At 56.7% G+C, this 26,924-nt stretch overlaps 1 protein-coding gene and 1 long non-coding RNA gene across 4 annotated transcripts in view; one reads left to right on the top strand and one right to left on the bottom strand.

The window, feature by feature from the left end:
- SCUBE1 (signal peptide, CUB domain and EGF like domain containing 1) overlaps positions 1–26,924 on the top strand; it is a 132,056-nt gene that overhangs the window by 30,450 nt on the left and 74,682 nt on the right. For all 3 annotated transcript variants that reach the window (XM_081587852.1, XM_081587855.1, XM_081587854.1), the window contains exon 4: positions 18,488–18,622. In XM_081587852.1, coding sequence (XP_081443978.1) covers positions 18,488–18,622 — 135 coding nt within the window. The remainder of the gene's footprint in view (positions 1–18,487; positions 18,623–26,924) is intronic.
- On the bottom strand, positions 2,368–6,049 carry LOC145544742 (uncharacterized). The gene is made up of 2 exons (XR_014081609.1): positions 5,760–6,049; positions 2,368–4,429 (listed from the first exon to the last, which is right to left on the bottom strand). It is a non-coding gene; the product is annotated as an uncharacterized LOC145544742 (long non-coding RNA).

The raw sequence follows: 26,924 nt of genomic DNA, 5'->3' as shown, positions 1-26,924 counted from the left end.
TTACAGTCTGCTCTCAGAAGGCACTTCCACCCAGCTCTGCCTATCAAGGCAGTTACAGAGATCCCCCCCAGTGTTCACAGGGAGGGGACTTGGTGAAGGGCCTCAGGGAGGAGGAGGAAGCTGCCCATTGAAGATCTAGGGGAGATCTTCCCTCCAGGCAAAAAGGAGAGGGCAAAGGCAGTGGCCAGGGCCAGGGACAAGTTGAATGAGTTTGGGAACAGGTCATTGTACCTGGAGCGTCTGGAGGGAGGGAGAAGGCCTGAAGATAAGGTCAGGAGGGAGCTGGGCCAGATCACGTCGGGTCTTATAGGCCCTAGAAGGGAGTTAGGATTTTATTCTAAATTAGCTGGGGGAAAAAAATTAGCTGGGAAACCATAGGACATTTTAACTAGGGATTGATGTCTCAATTATTAGATTTGCCTCTGGCTGCTACATAGAGAATGCATTAATGGGAAATAAAAGAGGCCATTATGATGGTCTAGATCAGAGATGTTGGTGGCCCCATCGTGGATGACAATCGTGGAGGTGATGAGATGTGGTTGAATTCATGTATGTTTTGAAAACGGAGCCAGAATGAACTGATGATGGATTAGAAGTAAGAAATGAGGGGTAAAGAGGAATCAAGAGTGACTGCTAGTTTTTTGCTTGGAGTTACTCTGTAGCTTCTGGGGCTGAGATGAGGAAAACTGGGGGAGGACAGATTGTGGAGTGGCAACAGCGTGGACTGGGAGTCTGTTTGGCCAAGTTCAATTTGGCACAATCAGTAGCCACCTGAGTGGATACGGTATACAAGTTCAAAGTCTGTGGGGTAGTCAGGTCCGGGGTCCAGGGGAATGTGAGAGCCTAGAGCTTCTAGTTAAGACTATAAAGGGGAGACCTTCCCTCTAGGCAAAAATAGTTGGACTATAAAGAAAGCTGAGTGCCAAAGAATTGATGCTTTTGAACTGTGGTATTGGAGAAGACTCTTGAGAGTCGCTTGGACTGCAAGATCAAACCAGTCAGTCCTAAAAGAAATCAGTCCTGAATATTCATTGGAATGACTGATGCTGAAGCTGAAACTCCAGCACTTTGGCCACCTGATTCAAAGAACTGACTCACTGGAAAAGACCCTGATGCTAGTAAAGATTGAAGGCAGGAGAAGGGGATGACAGAGGATGAGAGGGTTGGATGGCATCACCAATTCGATGGACATGAGTTTGAGCAAGCTCTGGGAGTTAGTGATGGACAGGGAAGCCTGGCATGCTGCAGTCCATGGGGTCGCAAAGAATCGGACATGACTGAGCGACTGAACTGAACTGAGAGCTTCTAGATGGCATCAAAATTGAGAGCTCTTAACAGTCGTTCATCTCAGAAGATCTCCTGAGTGCCTGCCCTGTGCTGTGTCCTGGGCTGGGAGCTTGCAATTTGGAGATGAACGGCGTATTCCCAGTCCTGGAGGAACACTGGGAATCAGCCTGCATAGTTTTGAATCCTGGATCCATCACTCAACTTTGTGACCCCGAGCAGGTAACTTCACTTCTCTGGGCCTTGTATCCTCATCTGTTTGGTGGGGCTAATAGCAGCGCTTATTTGACAGGGATGATACAGAGACCAAATGAGATAAGCTTGGCAGAGCACGTGCCTGGCACTCAACAGGGCTCGACAGATGTGAATTACCTAACTAGCACTTATTCCTAGTGTGCCCTCAGGATACTTTTTAAAGAGAATGGATGTCTTTTCTGAGCTAGTGAAGATGCGGAAGACAAGCCTCGTCCCCGAGCTGGGTGTGAAGCACTTTGGTGGGGACTGCCCCGCGTGTTCCACACAGTGCTCCTGCCCAGTGAGCCATGGCCCACCACCCTCCTGGGTCAGAATCCGCCCCTTCCTCTTGCACCAATTCTTGGGCTCATCCATTGACATGGGCCACGTGACATCAGGGCTGTCCATCCCAACTCTACCACAATACTCACTCTGTGACCTTGGACGCATGTCACCTCTTTCTCAGTCTCAGCTTTGTGGTCTCCAAAATGAACATGATGCCTGTCTGGCAGGATCAGATGTGCACCGGGTGACACCAGAGGCCACCAGGCAGAGTGAACAGAGGAGGAGAGGAGCTCTGCAGAGCCCGGCAGGGCCCAGGAGCCCAGCTGCACGTATGGGAGGAAGGCACCGTGGGCGCCCAGATGCTCCGCGTCGGTGCGGTGGTCATGGCTCTCCCCGCGCTGGGCTGGTCCCCGGCAGGATGAAAGGGCTGCGCCTCGGCCCTTTTGAAGGCGCCCCCTCTCATCCTGGAGGACAGCTGGAGACAATGTGTTGCTCCCTGAACCCTTAACGAAGGCTCGACTCGCCTCTGTTTATTTGTCTTTATACTTCAACAGCACAAATGCATTTCTTGCTGGGAAAAAAAGATTCTGACCATTTTAATGTGACACTAAACAGTTTCAGACAGTCAAATACTTACTCCATAAACACCAATATTTTTCAAGGTAAACTGTGGAGGTTTCTTCCTGTTCTATTTCTGCCCTCCCTCCCCGCTGGTCCCTGTTCCTGGCCCACATTCACGTGGTCTGAACACACTTGGTTGGAGGGATTCACTGTCAGAGGACAAGCTGGATTCAGACTCACTTCTCTTCCCAGCTTTTTACAACTGTTAATCTGATGGAAATTCTTTGGCCTGAGAAAAAGAAACACACTGGACTCAGTGTGCATCTTTATAAATGGGCTTCCTTCTTTCCCCAAATCATTACAGAACCAGGGAGCTCCTACAGCGGGCAGGGAGGTGGAGTGATGGAGACCCAGGTGTGTTTTGGGGGTGGAGTGGCCTTCTCCAGCCTCAGGCCTGCAGCCAGCTCAGGACTGGGGGCCGGGGTGAGGGCCAGGCGGGTGCTGCAGGGGGCGTGGCAGTGGGCCAGGAATCAGGCTCTTTGGGCCATGGACTTGCAGGGGGACCTCGGGAAACTCCCTCCCACTCTGTGCCTCAGTTTCTCCATCACATGTGAGGTAAGGGGTGGGATTCAACCAATGGTTTTCAGATTCCGTGGGGTTTTGTTTCCAGCAGCAGAACCCTTTATTTCCAGCAGAGTCCCACGGTGGTCACACGGCTTTGGCTGAAGTGGGAGGCAAGACTGGCAGGGATGAGAGCACTGCTCTCCAAGGAGCCCATCCCCCACAGGGCCCTGTTTGGAACCCCTCAGCCTGGCTGCTGTGTCCGAGTCCTTCTCCCTCCAACAGCTCATGATTGGATGTTTTGGTGGCATGTAGTGTCCCCAGGGACGGTGGCCAAGCTCCTCGTCCCTGCCAGATGCAGTCCCCATCTACCTCTCTCTCCTTGTTTCTCAGAACTGTAATCTCCAGCATGTCGAATAACTTCTGTTTTCCTAAATGCACCCCCCCTTTCCTGCTCTGGAGTACCCTACACCTACTGTTCCTTCTGCCCGGATCACCCTTCCTCGTGCTCTTCATTAATTCTTCATGACCCCTCCTTGTCACACATCAGCTTGGGCATCAGCCCCTCTGGAAAGCTTCCCCTGAGTTGCACACCATTCCCCTGGGTGCCTGTAGCCTCCCAGGCTGCCCTCTGCCTCAGCACTGAGCTCCTAGGCTTGTCCCTGGACCCCAGGGGTGGGTCTCTCCTGCCTCAGGAAGTCCTAGAGGGCCAGGCTCCAAAGTGCCTTAGCTCTGTGTTCCCAGGCCCAGCGCAGACTCATCTGTGTGATGGAGGGATGGGTCAGTGGCCGGGGAAGGAGGCAGAAGGTTTGATGCTGACTGCCCAGGAAAGCACGGTCTGACAGTGGTGCATACATAAGCCCGGCTCTGAGGCAGGGCTCAGGGTTCTCAAAACTTCCGAGAACTGGGAGTGGGCAGGGGGTGTCTCCTAACAGCCCACATGAGTGGGGCCCCTGCAGCCAGCTGAGCATGGAGCTCCCCTGTCCCGTCCTGTCTCCAGGCCCAGCTCCTTCTGGTCTCTGTTCTAGAGGAGGGGAGAGCAAGGACCTGGGAACAGACGCATCACCCTTGGCCCCCAGCTCCCTTCCCAGCAGGGCTTTGTGGCCAGCTCTTCAGGCTCACTCTTCTTATCCCGAAAAGAAGGGTAACGGTGTTCCTGGGAGGGGGCTGTAGGCATGGAGCAAGGTGGGCGTTGTGGCATCAGGAGGCCCCGCGGCCTCTCTTTCCTGCTCTCCCTTGGGTGGCACCTTCAGGTCAGAGAGCACAGCAAAATACAAGGCAGCCCTTCCTGCTGGTAGGACGTCGTTGAAGTCTGTTGTCAGTCACCCTGTGCCAGTTTTGAATAGGGCTCAGTGTGGTGACCTAGGGAAGAAGTCCTGCTCTGTCCCAGGGTGGAGAAGGCCGAGACCATAAACAGCAAAGAAAAATAGCCAGTTGCTGAGGACAGGACAGGCGAGCAGACACGTCCCTTCGTCTTTCTTGTTTGCAGTCCATGTGCCAAGGTCTTGGTCAGAATTCAGAGAAGTAAACAAAAAATAAGTGTCTTGTGAAAGCTCTTTAAAAATACTTTACCACCAAAACATATACCCCAGACTAGAACTGAACTGTGTGCCTAAAAATGGGAGTTATCAGCAAGTAAGGGAGTCCCAAAGTCTGTGACCTAGCGTTTCCTCTGCCAATAAGCTTGCTTACTCTGGAGCAGTCTGTGCCCGGGTGGTGATGGAGGCCACCCTGGACGTGGGCTGGGCCAGACCGCGTCTAAACACGTGCTGCAGCAACTGTCCTTTCCCAGCACCAACAGACCGTTTATTGTGGCCTTTCGCCAGCCCCATGCCTCGCCTGCCCCCGCACCCCTCTCTGGCACCCGCCTCACCCCAGCCACATGCAGCTGGAAATAGACTAGCTGGCAGAGAGGGCTGGTGCCCAGCTGGCACTCCTTGTCTGTGGGAAGCAGGTGGCCCTGGCAGCCACCCAGCTGCTTGGTCTGGGGTCTTTAGCGACCCCTCAGGTGATACCTTAGTGGTGGGAGAGGACCCCATGGCCCGTTGCCCCACTCCGGCTTATGTGCTGGCCGCCAAGGGGCCACATGCCAGTGGAGTCGTTGGGAGGAGCCTTGGCAGAGGCCCCGTGGAATGGGATCCTCCTGGGGCCCTTCTTCCCATTGGAGGAGTCTGGGGTCTTCAGCCTGGCAGTCGGCTCCTCGTGCTCCCGGCTCTGCCTGCCACTCCAGCCTTGCCTTCTCACCATACAAATGTGAAGCCTGTCCCCACCCTCTGTGCTTCCTTCCACCTTGGAGGACGCCCCCTCTTGCCTGTCCTGAGCGCTCCAGTTCATCCTTGTGCACCTCTTCCCTGGCCTTCCTGGCAGGGTGACTCGGTCCCCACCCCGCCCTTGGACCAACCACAGGCACAGCGCTCCTCAAGCAGAGTTGAAAAGGTCTGTTTACTTACCCATCTTCCACACATGTAATAATTATACAGAAACACTCAAAGAAATCAATAGACAAGACAGAAGATAATTCCCCCATTAGCTTGCCACCCCAACAGGTCAACAGCTTTCATGTCCTAATGTTCTTGTCTGAGGTCATCTGTGTGCAGAACTGACCATATATGGTTAGGATCGTGCGTTGATGTTTGTATGCCTCTTCCAGCCCCAAATTCTATCAGAACTTTCGTTGCTGTTGATGTGTAATCACGTAGCCAAGATGTGGGGCTGTAATCTGAGTCCAGGACGTGGGGGGCCTGACTGAGATCTGCAGCTGTTGTGGCCATATGATTGGGAGAAATGGTTCCTAACCTCTGGTCAGCATTTGCCCCCGGAGCACCCATACCTACCAGTCAGGAGATCCGGAGATGAGTTAGATGCGACTGCCACCCTGAGGGAGCTCTAGGCTCTGTGCAGTAATACTCCCAGCTTGGTGTCCTTGGTGTCATTAACAGCGGCCCGAGAGGGGGCCGGCAGAGAGGGGGGCCGTCTCCCCCTGCCAAGTGGGGCCAGGGATGGGGCGAGGGGAGGAGGAAAGGGCAGGTGCAAAGCCTGGCGCTGAAGAGGCTCAGCCAGAACGGAGCGCGGGCTTGGTAGGAGGAGTAGACCGAAGCGTGTAAAATGGCGGCCTGGCTCAGTCAGAAGGGAGCGCGGGCTCAGGGAGAGGAGTAGACCGAGGCGTGTAAAATGGCGGCCTGGCTCAGTCAGAAGGGAGCGCGGGCTCAGGGAGAGGAGTAGACCGAGGCGTGTAAAATGGCGGCCTGGCTCAGTCAGAAGGGAGCGCGGGCTCAGGGAGAGGAGTAGACCGAGGCGTGTAAAATGGCGGCCTGGCTCAGTCAGAAGGGAGCGCGGGCTCAGGGAGAGGAGTAGACCGAGGCATGTAAAATGGCGGCCTGGCTCAGTCAGAAGGGAGCGCGGGCTCAGGGAGAGCAGTAGACAGAGGCGTGTAAAATGGCGGCCTGGCTCAGTCAGAAAGGAGCGCGGGCTCGGGAGGAGGAGTAGACCGAGGCGTGTAAAATGGCGGCCAGTCAGCAGAGGCACACGTACCATTGCTTCCCCAGCCTGAGACATGGAGATCCAGACCTGCAGACGCGGGCCTGGCGAGGGACTTCCTCCGTCTGTACCTCGGGCACCTCAGACGCCAGCCAGGCTCCTCGCCCCTACTTCTACAGCCACCAAGGCCCTACCTACTGCTCCAGCTTCACCAAACATATGCACATAGGTGTGCACGCGCACGCACACACAGACACACACGGCAGGCATCTCATCCCCAAACACAGCTCTCCCTGAGCCAGTCCTTGTGCAGTTTAGACAGACGCTCCCCCTGCCCCACAGTTTGGCCTCCTGGTCCCCGGTCTTACCTGGTCTCACCCCTTCTCCCCACCCCGGTCGGGGAGCTCCCTGGGGGCAGGCCTTGAGGACGTGCTCACTGCCTGTTCCCACTGCCTGTTCCCTGCCTGTTGAATGAATGTGTGAACACAAACACATGTGCGCTCACAGCTCTCTGGGGGAGACAGGGCGTTACAGAGATGACTTCAGATGAGATGACTTCTCTTGCACCCGTGCTCTCGGGTGGGAAGCCAGGAAACTGTGTACAGAGTAACAGGGGTCCAGCAGGCATGATGAGGTTTGCACCAGAATCCTGCCTCTGGGAATTCATCTGCAGAAAAGTCCCTCACAGCTGCCCAGATATGTCCCTCCCAGGGGAGTTCACTAAAAAGAGTGGAAGAGAGACAGCACTCTGAGGCGAGGGCAGGGGGTCCTTGCAGCCTGGACAGTGGCAGGTGAGAAGGGCAGCCAGGACTGAGCCCCAGCCTGAACAAGGTGCTGACTCAGCTCTCAGTGAAGCAGGGCAAAAGGGTCAGGCTCTCAAGGCTGAAAGAGTGATTCGTTACCACTAGCTGAAACTCAGCACAGGAAAAACTAAACGAGATACTCGTGATAGGAGCTGTAGCTAGAGTATAAATTTGTTGATCTTTTTTCCCCCACTGTCAAAATTCCTTATACATTCAAATTTTTGAATAATGAAAACTTTATTGGACAAGTGATAGGGACCCATGCTAAGCTCTTGAGGGCAGTTATGCTATGAAAAGGTCATGCCACAGCCTGGCCTGGAAACGGAGAGGGGTAGCCTTGGGGAGACATGGCAGTCCTTGGCGGTCCTTCTGATGCTTCAGCCAGGCTCAGTGCTGCCTTTTCCATGAAGCCCCCTGGTGCCCATGTCAGCCCTCTACCTCTGCCTGCTTCCAGCCCCTCTGCCTGCTAGTTTCTTGAGTGTATCAACTCTCCTGGCACAGACTCATTCCTCAGTCCCGCTGTGTCTGCATAACCCACCTAGGGCCTGGCAATGAGGCTGAGCGCGGGAAGGAAGTGGCCAGCTCACTGCCAGCCCACTGAAGGGGCCGTCGCAGGCTGGGGCGGGACCCCACGAGGAAGTCCCCACTCACAGAGAACTCCCGGGGCCGACTGGGGAGGGTGCTGTCCGGAAGAAGGAAGGGAACGGGCCACTGGGAAGCACCCACGGCAGCCTGATAAGGCCCACATCTTATACTCAGCAGTTTTGGAAGTTGGAAGAAAATATTGAGTTTAATTGGGAAGATTTGATGCTTGAAGGTTCGGAATTCCAGGCAGTACCAATGGTGGGAAATTTATGCTAGGAGCAAGGCATTTGACCTGGCCAGAGTCAGGTGTGATGGGCTGACCAGAAGGCCTGTGTGCACCAGGGCGACCCGGGGAGCTCCTAGGCTCCTTCTAGACTCTGTGGAGTCTTTCCCAAGGCAGTGGAGCTCCCCCTGCCCCCCATTCAAGCCTGCAGGGGTAATCACAGCCAGCTGGGCCTGCTTTATTTCTGAGGATATTCCTGTCAGAGCATTTCCCCTTCTTTTCTTAGAGCTTCTTGCTTTAGTTCCAGGGTTTGTTCCATTAGTTGGTTTTTCTCCCTTCCCTCTTTCCAGTCCTCCATTCTCATCCCCATCAAAGTAGATTGTTAAAAACTCCAATGCCTCCCACAGATGTCCGTCCAGGATCACGTTCACAGCTGCACTGTCAGAGGCCTGAGGGCGGGGGACAGAGGCATCCAGTTCCCGTCCTGGGCCCGTCACCCACACGTCGGTGACCGAGGGCAGGCCGTGCTCACTGCTTGGAGCTCCTGTTATAACACTGCTGCTCCTGCCCTGGGCTGAGGCCAGATAGGACACTGTAATGGGAGTGCTGACACGGAGCAGAGGCTCATGGAACGGGAGTTCCCTTCCGTCTCCTGCAGCTTTCTCTCTTTCTCTTGCTAGAGAGATTAAAGGAAGAGCTGGTCTGGCTGCAGTTGGCATAGACCAAGGGCAACGAAGTGTCATTCAAGGGGACAGCCCACTGTCTTCAAGCCCCTATCCCTGCCACCCACTTCCCCAAGCACTACTCAGAACGGGTTTCCTTCAGCTGAAGACTTTGGTCCTCATGCGGGTGAAAGCATTCGCAAAGCAGGAAGACACTTCGGGCTTACCAGCTTACCAAACATCCCTAATGGCTCTGTTCATTCGTTGCGCACCAGCGCCCACAGGCTGGCAGTGTTTGAGGGTATCTACTTCTCTCCATCCTCATCTCCCCACGAGCTGCCCATGGGAGGGGGGCTGTGCTCACCCACACAGTGGGGCTAACTGCTGGGCAAGGCTGTGCCAGGCAGATAAGCGAACCTAGCTCTTCTCCAGCCAACTCTCACTCTGCTCCCCTGCGAACTCACTGGCCAGCACTCTATCCTGTCCCTGATCCAGCGCTACTGCCCTGGGCAGCCCCTCCAGGGCCACTCGGCCCATCCCTGACGGGACAGGGCTGCAGCCAGGGCCTCCAAGCCAGAGCTGCCTGCCCCAGCCAGTTCTCAGTCCGTACTCAGTCCACAAACACGCTCTCTTGAAAACCCTGAGACACAGCCGCTCTCAAGATGTCCCTGTCCCCAAGGACTCTGCGTTCTCCAAGGAGACCGAGAAGCAAACGCAGGGCAGACACCTGTGACTGGAGGCGCCGGATGGCTGAAGCAACTGTGGCTGGTGCTGCCGTTTGCTGAGATTCAGAAGGCTGAGGGTGGGACTGTGTTTTGCTTTGTTCTCTTGTGTTTTCATTGTGGAGGTGGAGATAGTTCATCACGGGCCATGTTAGGTTTGTCCTGCCTGTTGGACATTCAAGTCCAGCTGATTGCAAGTGCTGATTTCTGAGTCTGGAGGATGGTGGCGCGGACAGCCCTAGAGGTTGGGGCAGTGTTAGCCAGCAGGTGGCTGGAAAAGCCATGGGACAGGGTGACAGCTCCTAGGAATGGAGCCCAAGAGGAACCCAGGTTTCTGAACATGGCCCCCACAGATGCACTCACCTCCCGGGGCCTGGTGCTGCCCAAGGCTACTTTAAAGGAGGGACTATCTACGGAGTTGCAGAAAATGTTTGCCAACTGTGTATCTGACACATGTCTACTATCTAGGATATGTAAGAACTCTTACAACTCAACAGTAAAAAGACACCCCAATTTAAAAGTGGGCCAGGGGGCTTCCCTGGTGCCTCGGTGGTAAAGAAGTCGTCGTCAATGCAGAAGACATGGATTTGATCCCTGGTTCGGGAAGATCCCACATGTCGCAGAGCAACTAGACCTGTGCACCGCAACTGCTGAGCCTGAGCTCTAGAGCCCGGGAATTGCGACTGCCAAAGCCCACGTGCCCTTGAGCCCATGCTCTGCAACAAGGGAAGCCCCCTCAATGAGAAGACCATGAAGTGCAACTAGAGATAGCCCCCACTTGCCACAACCAGAGCAAAAGCCCACACAGCAGTGATGACCCAGCACAGTCTAGAATAAATAAATGAAAATTAAAAACCTCTATTCAGAAGTGGGCAGATTTGAATAGGCATCTCTGCACTGTTAAGCAGAGAAGGCAATTGCACCCCACTCCAGTACTCTTGTCTGGAAAATCCCATGGATGGAGGAGCCTGGTGGGCTGCAGTCCATGGGGTCGCTAAGAGTCAGACACGACTAAGCGACTTCACTTTCACTTTTCCCTTTCATGCACTGGAGAAGGAAATGGCAACCTACTCCAGTGTTCTTGCCTGAAGAATCCCAGGGACGGCAGAGCCTGGTGGGCTGCCATCTATGGGGTCGCACAGAGTCGGACACGACTGAAGCGACTTAGCAGCACTATTAAGCAGCTGGTAGTCGTGGTCCCCCGAGAAGGGTTTACCCAGGTGGTGAGCCAGCCGGAACCTGTATCAGGAGGGAGTAATTCCGGAAGCTGAGGCCGCTCTGCTCAGGGAATAGGAGGCCGGGGCAAGACTGAGCGCTCCCTTTGGATGAGGCTTGTGGTCGGTTTCCCAGCTCAGGAGGGACTTTGCCATCCCCCAGAGGGTGTCCACACTTGTGACCCCCTGCAGAACTTGCGCTGGCTTTGTTCAACAGTAGTGAAGATGGATTGGTGCCCTGTGTGTGCTGGCACTGTGCTGAGTGCCCGTGTATGTTTGTATTTAATTTTTGGCTGGGCTGCATCTTCACTGCTGCTCCCAGGCTCTCTCTCGTCGTGGCAAGTGGGGGCTCATCATCATTGTGGCGCACGGGCTTCTCACTGCGGTGGCGTCTCTTGTCTCCGAGCGCAGGCTCGAGGTGCACGGGCTTCAGCAGTTGTGGCACACAGGCTTAGTTGCCTCGAGGTGTGTGGAATCTTCCCTGACCAGGGATCGAAGTCCCAACCGAGTCCCCTGCGCTGGCAGGCAGGTTCTTAACCACTGGGCTACCGCGGAAGCCCTGTGCTAAATGTTTTACCACCATTATTTTCTTAATTCCCCCAGACAGCCTCAAGTACTATTATCTCTGTCTTTTAGAGAAGGAAACCAAGGCCCCAAATGGTTAAGCACTGTGCCACAGTCACATAGCAAGAACTTACTGAGTCTTGTACCCCAAATGCTATGACTTGCAGGGCAGGAACCAGGACCCATAAGTAGTGGTCTCAGGGAGACACATGTTTATAAGGCACGTGATTGTAAGGTGGAACGGGCAGCAATTGCAGTTAGGCAGCAAACTCCTTAGATGTTCAGTGCCGCTCAGCCATCACTGGGAGATCACAGACAGCAGTTGGGGTTGAAGGAGGGGCCCAGCTGAGGGAGGTAGTGACCAGACCCTGCAGGCCAGCAGCCTCAGCAGAGCTCTGTCCCACCCTGGCTGGCTGCTAGGGTCGAGATGTGAGCTTGCTGGTCTGGAAAGCTGACCCCACCAGTCATGTGCCTCATCGCCCAGTGCTGAGCTTGGACTCAGGCCTAGCCCAAGGGGCTCAGTGTCAGAGCAGGGCTACAACGGAAGACCCTGTGCCTTCTGCACACAACCAACCTGCTGGGAAGCCAGGAGCCCCAGAGAGGGCCCCAGCTGATGCCCAGACCAGGAGGTAGATGGGTCCCGGAAGACCCAGTCACACCTCCTGCCTGCTGTGCCAGCACTTCTGACAGCTCGGGGAGTATCCTGGATCTGGCAGAACCCAGGCCCCAAAGCTGCTCTAAGACTCATGTGTATTTTACCCGAAATCTAATCCATCTGGTTCTCATTTATTTACACTTAACTCATCAAATGCAATTTTGCAAGAGCCGCTCGATAGCCAAGAGGCCTTTCTGCCTAAGCCTCCCTACTGAAAGGAGCCGGAGGAGGGCTGGGGCCTCGGTCGTCTGGGACCAAGAGGGAGTTCTCAGGGTTGGAGGCTGAGTTTGGTTTCTGAGACGGGCCAATGCCTCTGCCTCTGTTCCCGGACCCTTGTTGGGAGCTGGGATGCCGGAGCTGGGCACAGGGCCGGACACACAGTAGGCTCTTGGCAGCCAGGAGAACATGGGTGGGGTTCAGGCAGAACACAGAGTCTCTGTTTCAAATTGTGAAGCGTTCATGGGAAACACAAAGCAACCAAAGCTGGATCCAGAAGTCATTTTTCGTTATAAATAACTGCAAACCTGGATTCTTGGTCCAAAGTAGGACAAACAGTCAGCTATTAATAAAAACGAACACCAGCACCTTGGGCCAGAAAGCAGACCTCATGAGCAAACCACAGCCCCGCCTGCAGAGGCCTTTCAGAAGCACGTCAACCTGAAGCCCATTGGTGTCAGCTCTGGAACACCTTCCTGCTAGAAAACAGACGCGTCCATCACTGCACGTGGGCTGGTCCCAGACAGGACCCTTCAGCCACTGGAGGCGGGGGGGCCTTTTCCACGTGAGTGGTGGGCACGCTGAACAGAAATGGGGAGAAGTCTCTCCTGACCCCAGCACCCAGATCTGTGCTCATGCAGGGCACTGCGGAGCGGGGCGGGGACACGTGACCCCAGAGACCTTGTTTGGACTCCATCTTTGGTGCTTGGCTTCCCTGGTGGCTCAGACGGTAAAGCGTCTGCCTGCAACACGGGAGACCGGGTTCAATCCCTGGGTTGGGAAGATCCCCTGGAGAAGGAAATGGCAACCCACTCCAGTACTCTTGCCTGGAAAATCCCACACCAGGTTCCTCGGGTAGGTTACAGTCCGTGGGGCCGCAGAGTCAGACACGACTGAGCAACTTCACTTCACTTTGGTGCTTAGGGTGCTATGTGCTGCTCTCACCAGAGTCCTCACGGTGGCCTCTGGGATTGAGGAGGAGGAGGCTAGAGGCCAGGCCATCCGGGGCTGGGTTTGTGGAGCCCTGGATGGAATCCTCTGAGGGGGAGGCAGAGGCCAGCCAAGGTGAGGCTGTGCCCTGGGAGGAGAGGTGGGACAGACGGGCAGGGTGATGAGGAGAGCCACCAGCCTCAGGGACTGCTGGGTGTGGGGTACACGGAGGCAGGGGCTTCTTGTGCTGGGCTGGCTGGGTCAGGGCGGGCAGACCCGGAGCCTGACCCCTGTTTGGGCCTCCTTGGCGCCCTAGTCCCCTCCCCCCTCCCACCTTCCATCGTCACTGAGCACCAGGCTCAGGGCCTCAGGCTGGGGAGCAGCCCCCAAGGCACGCAGGCCGTATATGTCTGTGATCGTCCCAGACCACACTGGGACGATCTGTTTCGGAGGGTGTCTTCTCCCAACCACACCAGCCGAGGCCCCCAGGGCAGGGACTCTCCCTTCCCAGCACCCTGGCCTGCCACCCCAACCCTGACCCAGAAGATGGGGGGCCCCAGCAGTCCTGGAGGCTCAGCTGAAGATGTGTGTGTGTTACAGGAGGGAGCACATTCTCGTGGGGAATGGGGTTGGGGTGCCAGTGCTGCAAGCTGGTGCCTTCCAGAGGGAGACCTGGCTGGTCCAGGCAGCCCACGATGAGCTCTGTGCCAGACCTTCACAGCGCTGGAGCCTTAGGGGTCCTTTCTCCACTCTGCCCTTCAGATCTTCTGTTGCCAATTAAAAGGATTTCCCGAGAGGAGCCTCCTAGCGTCTGCCCCGGAGCCCACGGGGCCTCCTCTCTGCTTTGGAGCCAAGGCCCTGTGCCGAGGAGCTCCCTGCCTTCTGGGAACATTCAGCCGTGGTCATAAATAATGATGAAGGACCATGGGCTGCCAGCAGGGTTCAGAGGCGGAGCGCCCCCTCATCCCCCTGGGAGCCCGCTCGGGGATCACGGGTCGTGGGCGGGAAGCAGGCTTGCTTCAGGCCTTCACCGCCCGCACATAGGCCCAGCCTCCACCCGAGGCCTTGGTGGTTGGTTGGTGACACTCTGGCTTGTCAGTCTTCCCCAGGGACTGTCCCCTCTGCCAGCAGGACTGGTGGAAATAGGGGCCAGGAGGACCCAGACAGGGCCGAGTTGGTGGAATCTTCTCGAGGAGGGATGTGCTGCCCACGGAGCTTCCAGAATTCTCTCTGGCCCAAGTGGTCCCAGGTCCTCCCCACCTGTGCCAGGCCCTGCACCTTCCACAGCTCCTCTCCTCGTCTTCCAGCCTCGGCTCCCATCACCTCCGCCACGGAGCCTCTGCCTCCAGCTCAGGTCTCACACACCGGCGGCCCGGTGAGCACGGGCTTGACCAGGGCCATTCGCTTTGGGGCCCCTGGCAGCGCATGGGGAGTGGGGCACGTACCAGGTGCTTAGTGTTTGCAGGAGAAGTGTTTCCAGTGGATTTCAAAGGTGAGGACTTCTGCTGGACCAAGAGGGCAAGGGTGTCCCGGGAAGAGGTGCACGTGTGCACGCAAAGGCAGGTGTGATTGACGGGGAGTTCAGAGAACAGAGGGAGTTGAGGGGGCTGCTAAAGAGGCGACAGCCTGTGGAAAGCCCTGAGTGAGCCCCTCGGCCTGCCCAGAAGAAATCCGGACGGTGCCCTGCTCCAGGGGACTGACCTTCTATGGCAGAGCTCCTCGTCACTGCGGTGTGCAAGCACACATGTGCCCCTCAGCGTATCTGCTCACTCCTGAGCACCCACCCAGCCCGACCCACTGCTGGGGGCAAGGACGTGCAGGAGACTCAGGTCTGTCGTCAGCCCAGAGCAGAGACAGGACAGCCAAGCCCAAAGGAGAAAGTTGGAAACAAATCAGTTTGGCTGGGAGCCAGGGGCCGGCAGGTTCTGCCCAGGACTAGAGAGACTTCGGGGAGGAGGGCGTTTCTGCCCTGGGTTTTGGAGGCATGAGCATGTCGGGTCGGGGGAGGGCTGTAGCCTAAACACCCAGGGACCTGACTGTCGCCGCCATGACTGGGCTCGGAGTGTCCTTACTCGGAGAGGCTGAGTCATGGGAGAGTAAGGAAGGGCTCTGGATCCAGACCCACAGGGCTTCCTGTCCTCCTTCCGCCTGTTTTATAGCACTGGGCAAGTCTCTTCCCCCTCTCTGTTTCTCATTTGAGAGTCAGCGTGCTAAGAATAATGCTCCCTGTATGGATATGTTGTGTGGATAGGTTAAGATAGTGCCTGGGCCTCCCAGCTGGGACCTGGCCAGCCATGAGGACTATCGTTTATGATAAAAAGGCTCCCAGCGCCTTCCAGTCAACATCGATGCTCATGTAGGGGGCGGGGGCTCCCACATAGGGGCCCTCCGTGCATGGAGCAGTCTGCAGAGAAGGAAGAGGACTGCGCGTGGCTCAGGCACTCCAGAAGGGCTTCCTGGGGGACACAGTCTGAGTTCCTCCCGTGGACAAGGTCTCGGCACCTCACAAGGGCCACAGGCCAGGGAAGAACTCAGGTTGTCTGCCTCCCAGGTGTGGGTGCTCTGCCACCCACAGGTGCCATGGGGCACCTCTTAGACTATGCCATGTCCTTGGGAGCCAAGGAGCAGTGTGTAGTGGGCGTGTCCCCATCAGGAGGGCCCAGGAGCTCAATATTTCCCATAGTGCTCTAGTGGGCCTGATCAGGGTCTCCAGGGGACCCCAGTCTGTCCTAGGCCAGTGGGCGGGCATCTCAAGGACCAGCCGCCCCGGTTGGTCACTATGCAGACCTCACTGTGGGTCGCATCTGTAGGTCTGCGTACACAGGGGTGTGAGGGGTATGAGGTGGGCCTTAGACCCTTAATCCAGTCCCTAGAGAAGCTGATAATTGCCTTAGACTCCCCAAAGGGATTCTGAGGCTGTGATTACTTGCCCAAGTTGGGGGAGGCCTGTGCTTGGGCCACAGTGGAGAAAGAGTACCAAAGGGCCAGTCCCCTCTTCCCTCCTGCTTAGTCTTGGGGCTTTATCATTTGGGAGTGGGGAAAAGAAATGTTTACGTGGCTTCACATTTGTTTCAAATTATTCATCAGTGTTGGAGAGTCATTGTTCCCTGCTAGTGTAAACAGCCCCATCCCGAGGCCCAGCCGCCCTGCCAGCCCGCTGCGGCTCTGTAGCTCTGTGACACCAGCACCTTGGGTTCCTGGCTTCCAGCGCAGCGAGGAGGTGGGCCAGGCCCAACGGGTGGCCCCAGGGAGTTTACTGATGATGGGGTGAATATAGTGTCTCCACACCATGCATTCCTGTATCTGTCGTTTGTTTTACCAGTTGAACCTTTTCTAGGGCTGGGGGAGCTGAGGTACAGAGCAAAGGTTCTTCAAGAACCTCGAAGAATGTGACTTGAAGGAGGTCTGGCCTGAGTCCCAGGAGCAGCTCCCAGGATTCAAACGTCACCATTATGTGTGCGCCGGACTGCGGGCGTCGGAGCCTCTGGTTGGTGTTAACTGGGACAGGTTCAGGGCAGACTCGGCAGGCCAGGACTCTGCTTAGTTACTCCTGCAGGCTGGCTTGGCTTTGCATTGGTAGCCGGGGGGGGTCCATGCACACGTTCAAGGAGACACCCAGCTTGCGTTCACTTCAAGAGCAGCCGGGGTTCTTCATCACCTGAATCCGAACACGCTTGCTGGTATGACCAGCTTCACAGGGGGCCCTAAGGCACATGCTCAGGAGCTGGACAGCAGGTTTGAGTCCTGCCTTTGCTCCAGGCAGCTGTGTGACTTTGTCCAAACTACTTCAGTTCTCTGCGCCTCAGTGTCCTGATCTGTAAAATGGAGTCAGTAACACAACCTATCACTCACGGTTGCTGCAAGGATTAAGTGCATGCCACTCAGTGACCACTTGGGGAAGGTTAGCTTTGTGTTATTAGTGGGAGGAACAGGGCTCAGAGCTGTTCACAGTCTAGTGCGGGCGGGGGTGGACTGCTGGGGGGTGAAGGGGCAGTGTCCCTGGCCAAGGTGATCCTGACACTGGGCCTTTAGGGAGCCATCAGTAAGACTTGTTGAGTGGAGAAAGGGATTCAGAAAAATCCCTCTCCATCCCTCCCAGCTTCCCCCGGGAACCCCTCTCAGCCGCCTCTCAGCAAGAGCCCCCTTTACCGTTTCAGCTGTAACTGTTGGTGGCTTTTAGAGTTCAGAGCCCTGCCTCCCTCCTGGCGACCACACAGCCGACATTTGAGCTCACGGGAGAGTAATGACCTGCCTCGCCGTCGGCCTCAAAGGCTGCCGCGTGGTCTCATGGGTGGTGAAGTGGTCTGTTGTCCCCGAGCCTAAGTAAGACCCATCTGACAGAGTGCCAGCACTGAGTCCTCCCCGGTTCAGGGCAGGTCAGTCTGCCTGATGCTTTACCTTTTCACATCCTTTTGCTTCCAGTTCTGAAAGACGGCTGTGTTAAAAAGAACTGTTTAAAAAGTTCAGTGCCAAAGTGAGTGTGTTTATGTGTGTGTGTGTGTGCGCACACACGCACGCACAGGCCTGTGTATTAGGAGTTGTGGGCTTGGCTCAAAGCAGCCAGTAGCTCACGTTGCCTTTGTGGTTTCATATATTTGCCTATTAAAATGACAATACAGACATGGCACATTAAGGTTTAAGAAGCCCTTCTTTCATTAAACAAACTGACAGTGTAGGGGGTTATGACTTCGGTAATTGAAACATGCTGTTCTGTTCAAGACCAGAACTCCATAAAGACTCTTTTCAGCCAATAGCACCCTTTGTGCCAGCAGCCTCTGGTCAAAAATGAGTGTCGGCCCTGAGGTCTGTCTCTCCCAGAGAGTGGGAAAGACCACTTGGCAGCCTTCCGCGGCAGTCTTGGCAGCCAGAGGTCGGGGCCTTTTAAAATCCTCCCCTTCTCTGGGCTTTTGAAATCAATTCGCGAGGCAGAAAGCAGGCTGCCCTGGCCTCCAGCCTCTCCCTTGCGGCAAGGTCTGTGCTGCTGGTTGTAAATCTGAGGTGTGACTGAAGAAAGGGGACAGTGGGATTTGGTTGGCGAGGCCCTGCACGTCAGGGGGAGACGGTGCGGGTTGCAGGTCTTCCGAGAGAGGGAGGGCCAGGTGCCTTTACTGAGAGCCCAGGTTTGAGGCAGGTGGCTAGGTTTGAATCCTGCCTCTGTGGGACCTTGGACAAGTCACTTGGCCTCTCTCCCTCAGTTTCCTCATCTGTAAAATAGGCCAGTACCTAGATCTGCTGTGTAGGGTTTCTGTGAGAATTAAAGGAGTTAAAGCAGGTAAGGTCCTTGGAGTAGTGCTGGGCACACAGGAAAGCCAGGGTCGTTGTAACTCTCTACCTCTGTGGGGTAACTCCACACAGTACTGTTGTAGAGAATCACCGTGGGGTACCACCGTGGGGTACCTCTGTAGCAGCGCTCTGCAGCCAGGGGAGCTGATGGCCTCCGCGGCCTTCCCGCTGACCGCGCCTCACTTCCGGCTCCAGGTGTGACTTCTCTTTCTCCTTCTCTTGCCGCAGATGTGGACGAGTGTCAGGACAACAATGGTGGCTGCCAGCAGATCTGTGTCAATGCCATGGGCAGCTACGAGTGTCAGTGCCACAGTGGCTTTTTCCTCAGTGACAACCAGCACACCTGCATCCACCGCTCCAACGGTGAGTCCTGCCCGAGCTGACCAGTCACGCCCCTGCAGAATCAGGTGGCCCCTGGGAACCGCCTCTCCGCATCTTGGTCCTGGGGGCCTCGAGGTCAGGGCGGGGGCTCTGGTGGTGGCCTGTAGAGCTGTTTTGTGCCTCTGGTGTTGGGTCTGCAGGGTTTCCTCATGGCTCCGTCCCTCCCTCCGCTCCTGCAGCAGGGCTGCTGATGTTCCTGGTGCTTTTGTGTGGAGGGGGCATGGGGCCACAGGTGGGCAGATGCAACCAGAGAAGCCACTTTCTGTTCTGGGCTGGGGGCTGGCGGTGGGCAGGATGAGGGGGGCCCGTTCTCTTTGGTTCCCTTCCCCCAGTGGAGGCTCGAAGTCTGACCAGGCAGAGCTGCTGGTTTCTTGATATTGTGCATGTTCACTGGGTCAACAGCCAGCAGGGGGTCCCTGTGGCCAGCAGCCAGCTGCCCTCTGTTAACCAAGTGGGATGGGGGGAGCCAGCCTGGGGGGCGGTACAGGGGGACAGGGACGACTCCAGCCAACTGGAGTGCCTGGGGAGCCTGGAGACAGCCCCAGCCAAGCCCAGAAGGTGCAGGTCGGTGGTGTCAGGGCAGCGGTGGCCATTTTGGGCCCAAAGCAGCAGGGCTGTGAAATGGGACAACCGGTCAGAAGCCAGGACCCAGATGCTCAGAGGAGAGGGGCTTCCGGGCAGAGGGAACTGCACCTTGGAAGCCGTGGAGGCGCGTCTCCCTTAAAATAATGGCGAGATCCAGCCATCTCAAGGCGGGCCGTGCGCTCCTTCAGCCTGGCTGCTCTGAGCAGTCAAGGGAGTAGATATCAAAGGAGGACCAGGCAGCAGCCCCGTGGCCCCAGCCTCAGCCCCATCGCGGACCCGGGACACGAAGGAGGTGCTGGAGGGAAATCCTGCAAGGGCCTCGCCTCCATTCTGCGGCGCCAGTAGGAGGCCAGAGAGTGGTCCACACCGAAAGGCAGGGAGTAAAAAGGGCAGGTGCTAGTCTCCGGGTTGGGCCGACCGAGGGTGAAGCCAGCTCTGCCGTTCCGTTGCCCTTCTTCAGGCGGCTCTGCTGCTCTGAACCTCAGCTTCCTCATCTGCAAAATGGGGCAGTGGTGATGACCCTGCAGGGTCTTTGGAGGCTGGCTCCCGATCCTGGGAGTAAAGTGCCGGTGTGCACTAAAGCTAACAGAGGTGGTGAGGTGAGACTCGGGGGCCCTGGCTGTGATTTTTTATTTGAAAACAGTTCCTGAGGTAGAAAAGAAAAAAGCATTTTTAAGAAGTACAAAAAGCCAGGGTAATTAAGCAGAACTACATTACTGGACGCCCTGGAATTCTCAGTGTTTTAGGCAGCTTCCTCAAAAACAAGATGGCCGATAACCCTCCGCTGTGTCCCCAGAGGACAGAAAGGCCAAGCAGATGCTGCCATCCCAGGGCGCCTGCTTCAGGTGCATGGTCCCGACATCCACGTGGAAGACCTCCCAGCTGTGGGGCTGTGGGGACCCCGACCCCAAATCGAGTTTCTTAAAAAGCAGATGTATGAGGAAGAGTGCGCATCGGTGAGGGGGCGGGGAGTCCTGCTTTCATCGGGGAGCGGAGCTTACAGGGCGGCCAGCCCCTCCTCAGCCAGGCTGCGCGTGCGCTGTTCCTTTGAAGAGCAGCTTTCCCACGAGCAGGCCTTCAGGTGAGGCTGTGCCTGGGCTCAGAGGAGGGTGAGCAGGACGGGAGACAGCGTGATGCCGCGCAGCAGCCTGGTCCTGTTTGGAACTGGGTCCTGGCGCGGCTGGTGAGCACTGGCTGTACTAAGGATGTCACACGGCAAGCCCCAGCCAGGGGCGGGACTCGGTGTGGTGGCGGGCAGCAACAGCGGCTGCTGTGGGGTCACGAGCTCACTCTGCGCTGGGCCCTCCAGGTAGCACAGCATGGCGGGGAGCTTAAACCCAGTCAGCTTAAGCGACCTGCCCAAGGTCGTACCATAGGGTCATGGCAGTCAGGATTCCAGCCAGTGTCACTCGCTGTGACGAGATGAGGCTGGTAAGGAAAGAAATCGGGTAGAGAAACAGGCAGGCGCCGAAGGCCTGTTGGAGGAAGCCACCTGTGAACTGACATCAGACAAGGAGGGAGAACAGCTGTGGGAGGAGCCGGGGTGGGCTAGGCGGGTGTGTGTAAGGGCCCTGAGGCGGGTGTGTGTGAGGGCCCTGAGGCGGGTGTGTGTAAGGGCCCTGAGGCAGCTTTGTGTGTAAGGGCCCTGAGGCGGGTTTGTGTATGTGTAAGGGCCTTGAGGCGGGTGTGTGTAAAGGCCCTGAGGTGGCTGTGTGTGTAAGGGCCCTGAGGCGGGTGTGTGTATGTGTAAGGGCCCTGAGGTGGGTGTGTGTAAAGGCCCTGAGGTGGCTGTGTGTGTGAGGGCCCTGAGGCAGGTGTGCGTAAAGGCCCTGAGGTGGCTGTGTGTGTAAGGGCCCTGAGGCGGGTGTGCATAAGGGCCCTGAGGCGGGTGTGTGTGTAAGGGCCCTGAGGCGGGTGTGTGTAAAGGCCCTGAGGTGGCTGTGTGTGTAAGGGCCCTGAGGCGGGTGTGCATACGGGCCCTGAGGCGGCTGTGTGTGTAAGGGCCCCGAGGCGGGTGTGTGTAAAGGCCCTGAGGCGGGTGTATGTAAAGGCCCTGAGGCAGGTGTATGTGAGGACCCTGAGGCAGGTGTGTGTAAAGGCCCTGGGGTGTGTGTGTGTAAGGCCCTGAGGTGGGTATGTGTGAGGGCCCTGAGGCGGGTGTGTGTAAAGGCCCTGAGGTGGGTGGACCAGACTCTTGGGAAAACACAGAGTGAAGGGTGGGATGGTGGGCACAGATTGCCCAGGAAGAGGGGAGCTTGGCAGGGGCCAGACACCAAGAGGCTGGTGAACCATGAGCCAGAGTGTGGGTTTTGTGCAGGGGCTGACCAGACAAGCTGCTCCCTCCTGAGCCTGCCGGTTGTCATGATGGGCGCCCGTCCTGACTGTGTGTTGACATCAGTGATGACTGTTGGAGCTCAGAGGCAGAGCATGTCCAGGGTGCTGAGACCCAGCTTGTTTTGTACCTCAATGGCCTCTATTCCCCAAGTCAAGAGTTCTCAAGTCACCTGACTCTTCTCGATGCCCTAAGCGAGCCTCCCCTGAGCTGGGTTTGATTAGAGGGGACTAGACACACGAGCAGGGTCAGCCAGGATCAGTCCAGGCTCCCGGCCAAGGCTCAACCCTTCCGAGTGGCCCGCCTCCCAGGCGCCAGCGCAAACCCTGACCCGAGGCGCATGGATCTGGCCGGTCTGGGCTTGGAGGGTTAGGTTCTCGATCGTTCTCCATCTCCATGGGTCACACGGCCTCTGCAGTTACTCCTGTCCCTCTGGGTTTCCTTGTCTGTAAATTGGGACCAGTAATGCCTCCCGGGCGAGTGAGGGGTCTGTTAAGGGAAATGCTTTGAAGGGGTCAAGTGCACCCCTGCCCTAGGGGTGGCAACTCACAGACGCAGCTTCTTCAAGCCTTTAGAACTCATGCCTGATTTAGGTACACAGGCTGTGCTCTTGGTGGGAGGCAACCCAGAGCCGCTGAGGTCCGAGGCCCGTCCGTCTGCTCAGCACTTGCGGGAGCTGGTTAGGGCTCAAGCACAGCCCACACTCACCTCCCACTCCGCCTCCTGCCCAGCACACCGTGGTCCCTCTGTCACCGCACAGCCAGGGTGCACTGGGTAGAGGGATCCGGGGGGCTCCCTGGTCCCTGAGCCACCAAGCAGCCAGCACTTTCGCACTCTCCCTCTCCCGTGCCTGCTCTTTTTTTTTTTAAACTTATGTCATATCTGTGCTCCAAGAAGGTGTTGACTCCTGGATGAACTTTTCCCTTTCCTTCCAGTAAAGAATTCTTTCTTTCAGCCTGAGCAAAATTGATTTAGGGAGGAGAAGGAGCTCCAAAAGGCCTGAAGGGCTGTGTGGTGGCAGATCACTGTTTCCTCCATTCGTGAGGCGGGTGTCGCTGGTCCCTGGGGTCCTGGCGTGAGGAAAAGCAGGCGTGGTCTCTGTGAAGCTTTCCATCTAGAAAGGGGATTCATTGCTAAATAAGGGCCCTCAGTTCAGTTCAGTTCAGTCGCTCAGTCGTGTCCGACTCTTTGCGACCCCATGGACTGCAGCACGCCCGGCTTCCCTGTCTATAACCAGCTCCTGGAGCTTGCTCAGATTCTTGTCCATTGAGTCAGTGATGCCATCCAACCATCTCATCCTCTGTCGTCCTCTTCTCCTCCTGCCTTCAATCTTTCCCAGCATCAGGGTCTTTTCCAATGAGTCAGCTCTTCCCATCAGGTGGCCAAAGTATTGGAGCTTCACCTTCAGCATTAGTCCTTCCAGTGAATATTCAGAACTGATTTCCTTTAGGATGGACTGGTTGGATCTCCTTGCAGTCCAAGGGTCCTAGGAGTTACCTTATAATAAAGCTCTGAGAAAAAAAACCCCTGGAGGGAGGGACCTGGGGCTTCTAGGGGCCCTAGTGTTGTCTGAACAGTGGAGACTCTAGTAAGAAGGGTCTCCTGGCCAGCCTGGTGAAGGATCGCTCCCTCACCGGCACTGATCCTGGGCCACTGCTGTTGCCAACGGAGGTGGGTTTGAGATATGAGCTACATGTGCCCCCTCCCCCACACTGCGAGCTGTCTGGCATGGCTGTGCTCTGAAGCCTCAGCAGCACGCCCACAGTGGTCTGATCTGTGCTGGTCATGAAAGGCACCCGAGGGAGAGGAAGCCCCCTACAACATTGTCCCCACAGTCATAGGAAGCAGGACAGGCTGGCAGGGGGCTTAAGGGCCTGCCCATGCCAAAGCCCAGCCCAGAGGGCCCTTGGGCACAGAGGAGACCTGTCATCATGATCAGGAGCCCAGGCTCTGGGGCCCCATAGCCTCGGGCTGGAATCCCAGCTTCCCCACTCTGCCATCTGTATGACCTTGAGCAAGTCACTTAACCTCTCTGTACTGGGTCTGTGAAGTGTGGATGGTCATAGAACCTACTTCATAGGGTTAAAAAGATGTCACACAGAAAATTCCAGTAAGTGTGGGATCTTCTTATTGTTGCTTATCACAGATGAGGAAACAGGCCCAATGAGGGCAGGGTCTCCCCCTCTCTGGGCCGGTGTCCAGAGCCAGCAGCAGAGTCAGGGCCTGGGTGCACGCTGAGCAGGTCTTTGCTGATGCGTACTGGCTGCTGGCTGAAGCCTGAGCTTCCGCTGAGTGTGGAGAGGCGGTCAGGAGTCAGGCCTCATCGTCAGGGAGCTCTCTGCACTGGCTCGCCCGCCACGTGACCCACTGAGGGCTGCAGAGGTCAGACCGGCCCCTGCCCTCCAGGAGTGCCCGGCCCCATCCTCCCCATGGAGGTGTGGGCAGTGTGCCAGGCCGCGCTGGGCACAGACAGTTGGGAACCAAGACACGAAGAGGACCTCAGGCCTCTGTCTGCTCCTGCTCCTCCTTCCCCCCCCGCTCCCGGGCCCAGCGTGCCCCACCCACCCTGTCTACTGCCTGGTGCCCCCCTCAGCCCCGGCGAGAGCGCCTGCTCACTGCACAGCCTGTCCCGAGCTAGCTCTTTGTGCTCAGGGGCCTGGCTGTCTCCCACCCCCACCACTGCTGGCTGCCAAGGGCATTGTTCTCCCTGCTGCCTGCATCCCTGCAGCTTGGGGGTGCCCCGTGGGCAGGGACCGTGTTCCGTACATCCCTGTGCCCTGCACTGACAGGGGGCCTGTGGCGAAGGACCGAGGGAAGTCAGAGAGGGGTGCTCTGTTCACGGCGGCTCACTGGGCCCGGGCGCTCCACATCCTCGGGTTGTGCCGGTAGGGTCCTGGTCAGCACTTGCTAGTGGACGCTGTGGTCCCTGGGTCGAGGGGTAGGCTCCCAGAGGCTCTGCGAGGCCGTCACTCTACTGAACGCACCCCAAAGCCCCAATGTGCTGCTTCCTTTCCCTTGTCTGATGCCCAGGAACTGGCCACAGGGCAGCCGTGTCCCTGCAAAGCTGAGGCCCACGCAGAGCAGGCACCAGGCTGGCATTCTCCCAGCAGGGACTTCATGGGTTTACCTGAATGCATTTAATGCCTTCCTGAGCCTGTTTAAATGCGCGTATAAATATGGATAGGAAACTGCACTGCCCGCCCACCACCAGCATTCCTGGTGGCACTCAGAGCTGTGTTTTCACAAAGCTCAAGATCTGGCATGGAGGGTGACACTCAGTTCAGTTCAGTCACTCAGTCAGGTCCAACTCTTTGCGATCCCATGGACTACAGCACGCCAGGCCTCCCTGTCCATCACCAATTCCCGGAGTCTGCTCAAACTCATGTCCATTGAGTCAGTGATGCCATCCAACCATCTCATCCTCTGTCATCCCCTTCTCCTCCCACCTTCAGTCTTTCCCAGCATCAGGGTCTTTTGGCATCGGGGGTGGCACTGGCTCCAGCCAAAACCAGGGGTGGGAGCCAGGAGAAAGGAAGCTTGTCTTCTACTGCATTCAGTAGAAACGGTGATGATGAGAGCTCCATTTCCTGGGGGCTTCCTGCGTCCTCACAGACAAAGAAACCGAGGCACAGAGAGGGTGGGAAACTTGCCCACGGACGCAGCCAGTGGCACGCAGGCCCCGCGCTCAGGCGGGCTGGCCTCTGAGCCTGCGCAGACCGTGTGGAGGGTTCCCATGAGGCTCGCGGCCCTCTGTGCCGCTGGCCCAGGTGCGGAGGGGCCTGGAGAAGCAGAGATGCCCCCTCAGCTGACGCCACCTGCAGCTCCACGGGTGTGAGCGTCCCAGGTACCAAGGGTGCCTCTTTAAGCCTCCAGAGGTCAGAACCCCCTTGGCGGTGGAGGTATCCTGACATGGCCTCCCCACTTCCCTGCTCTCCTCAGAGGAACAGCCTAAGTTGGCCCAGCCTCTCTTCCCTACATTTCACGACTTTCGTTATGAACTCAGTGACCCAGACAGCCCCTGCTTTGAGGACCAGAAAATGCCGTGAATGTCTGTCCCCATGCTGAAGGGCCTGGCCTCTGGGCTGGAAGTAGCTCTTCTGATCCAGCCGTTGTCCACTGTCCCACACCCCTGTCGGTAGGGAGTCTTGCTGTGAATCTGGCAGCCAGGGGTCTGCACGCACTCGCGGAGACCGTGGGAGACTGAGGGCCCCCCAGCTCCTCCGCAAGGGCCTTGGGCCCCGTGACAGCTGTGTGCTCCTGGGAGCCATTTCCACCTGTGCCCGAGTGTGCAGGCATGCTCTGGGTGATTGTGCTGAGGATGGCTGTTAGAGTTCATCTTTTGGTTTATTAGACCCTGTGTGAAGTATTTTTAGGACCTGTTCGTTTTATCTGTAAGTTTGTAACTAGAGATGAAACAATAGGGTTTTTTTAATCTTTTATTTTGAAATAATTATAGAGTCATAAGGAAATGCAGGGATAGTAAGGTGAAATCCCACATACCCTTCGCCCAGTTTCCCCTCGCGGTCACATCTTACATCACTGGAGAGCCGTAGGGACGCCAGGAAGCCAGCGTTAGTACGGTGCGTGCATATGGTTTGGACCACTTCATGACATGTGGAGTTGTGTACCCACCTCAGCCATCAAGAATCAGCATTTCAGTAATAACTGAATAGCTCAGTACTTGTCCAGCCACATTATGAGCACTTTACCTGTCTTAATCAGGGGCTGTATAAACTGCTGCTCAAACCAGGACACTTTCAAGAGTGAAAGGAGGCACCATTAATGGTGACCGGGCAGCAGGTATAAACTGAGACTGTCCCAAGCAAAATAAGACATATGGTCACCCTAATATTACCTCGTTTAACCCCTGGAACCCTACAGGGTAGGTACGATTACTCTCATGTGCAGATAGCAAATAACAGAGGCAGATAATGCACCCAGGGTCACGTGGGTCCTGGCAGAAATCCCAGACAGAGGTGCAATGACGCCTCTTTGTGGGCCTGAGTTCTGGGATGCCGTCTGGAGCAGGGAGGGCCCCTCAGACACCGTCACCCCCCAGCGCTGTCTAACTGAGGAAGTGACTCTGTGGCAGTGCCTGGTGGGCTGGTTGCCAGGGTTGTCCTCACCTCAGGTCACTCCTGTAAGCCTGCAGCCTCACCAGAGAGACGGGGGACTCAGATTTGAGCCCAACCTTGGGCCTGATACTTTCCTCATGGGGTTGTTTTGAGACTCTGCGTCTGCTACTGCTGCTCCCGACCCCCCGCGCCCTTCCCATCTTTTCAGCCTGTGTTTGCCCAGCTGTTCTTCCCTCTCTGGGCCCTTCACTCAGGTCAGCCTGGCCTCTTGCCTCTGGCCAGGGGATCCCTG

Source organism: Giraffa tippelskirchi, chromosome 4, assembly GCF_054371585.1.
Source record: "Giraffa tippelskirchi isolate mGirTip1 chromosome 4, T2T-mGirTip1v1.2.pri, whole genome shotgun sequence".
NCBI classification, from domain to species: Eukaryota; Metazoa; Chordata; class Mammalia; order Artiodactyla; family Giraffidae; genus Giraffa; species Giraffa tippelskirchi.
This window is presented reverse-complemented; position numbering and strand designations above follow the sequence as displayed.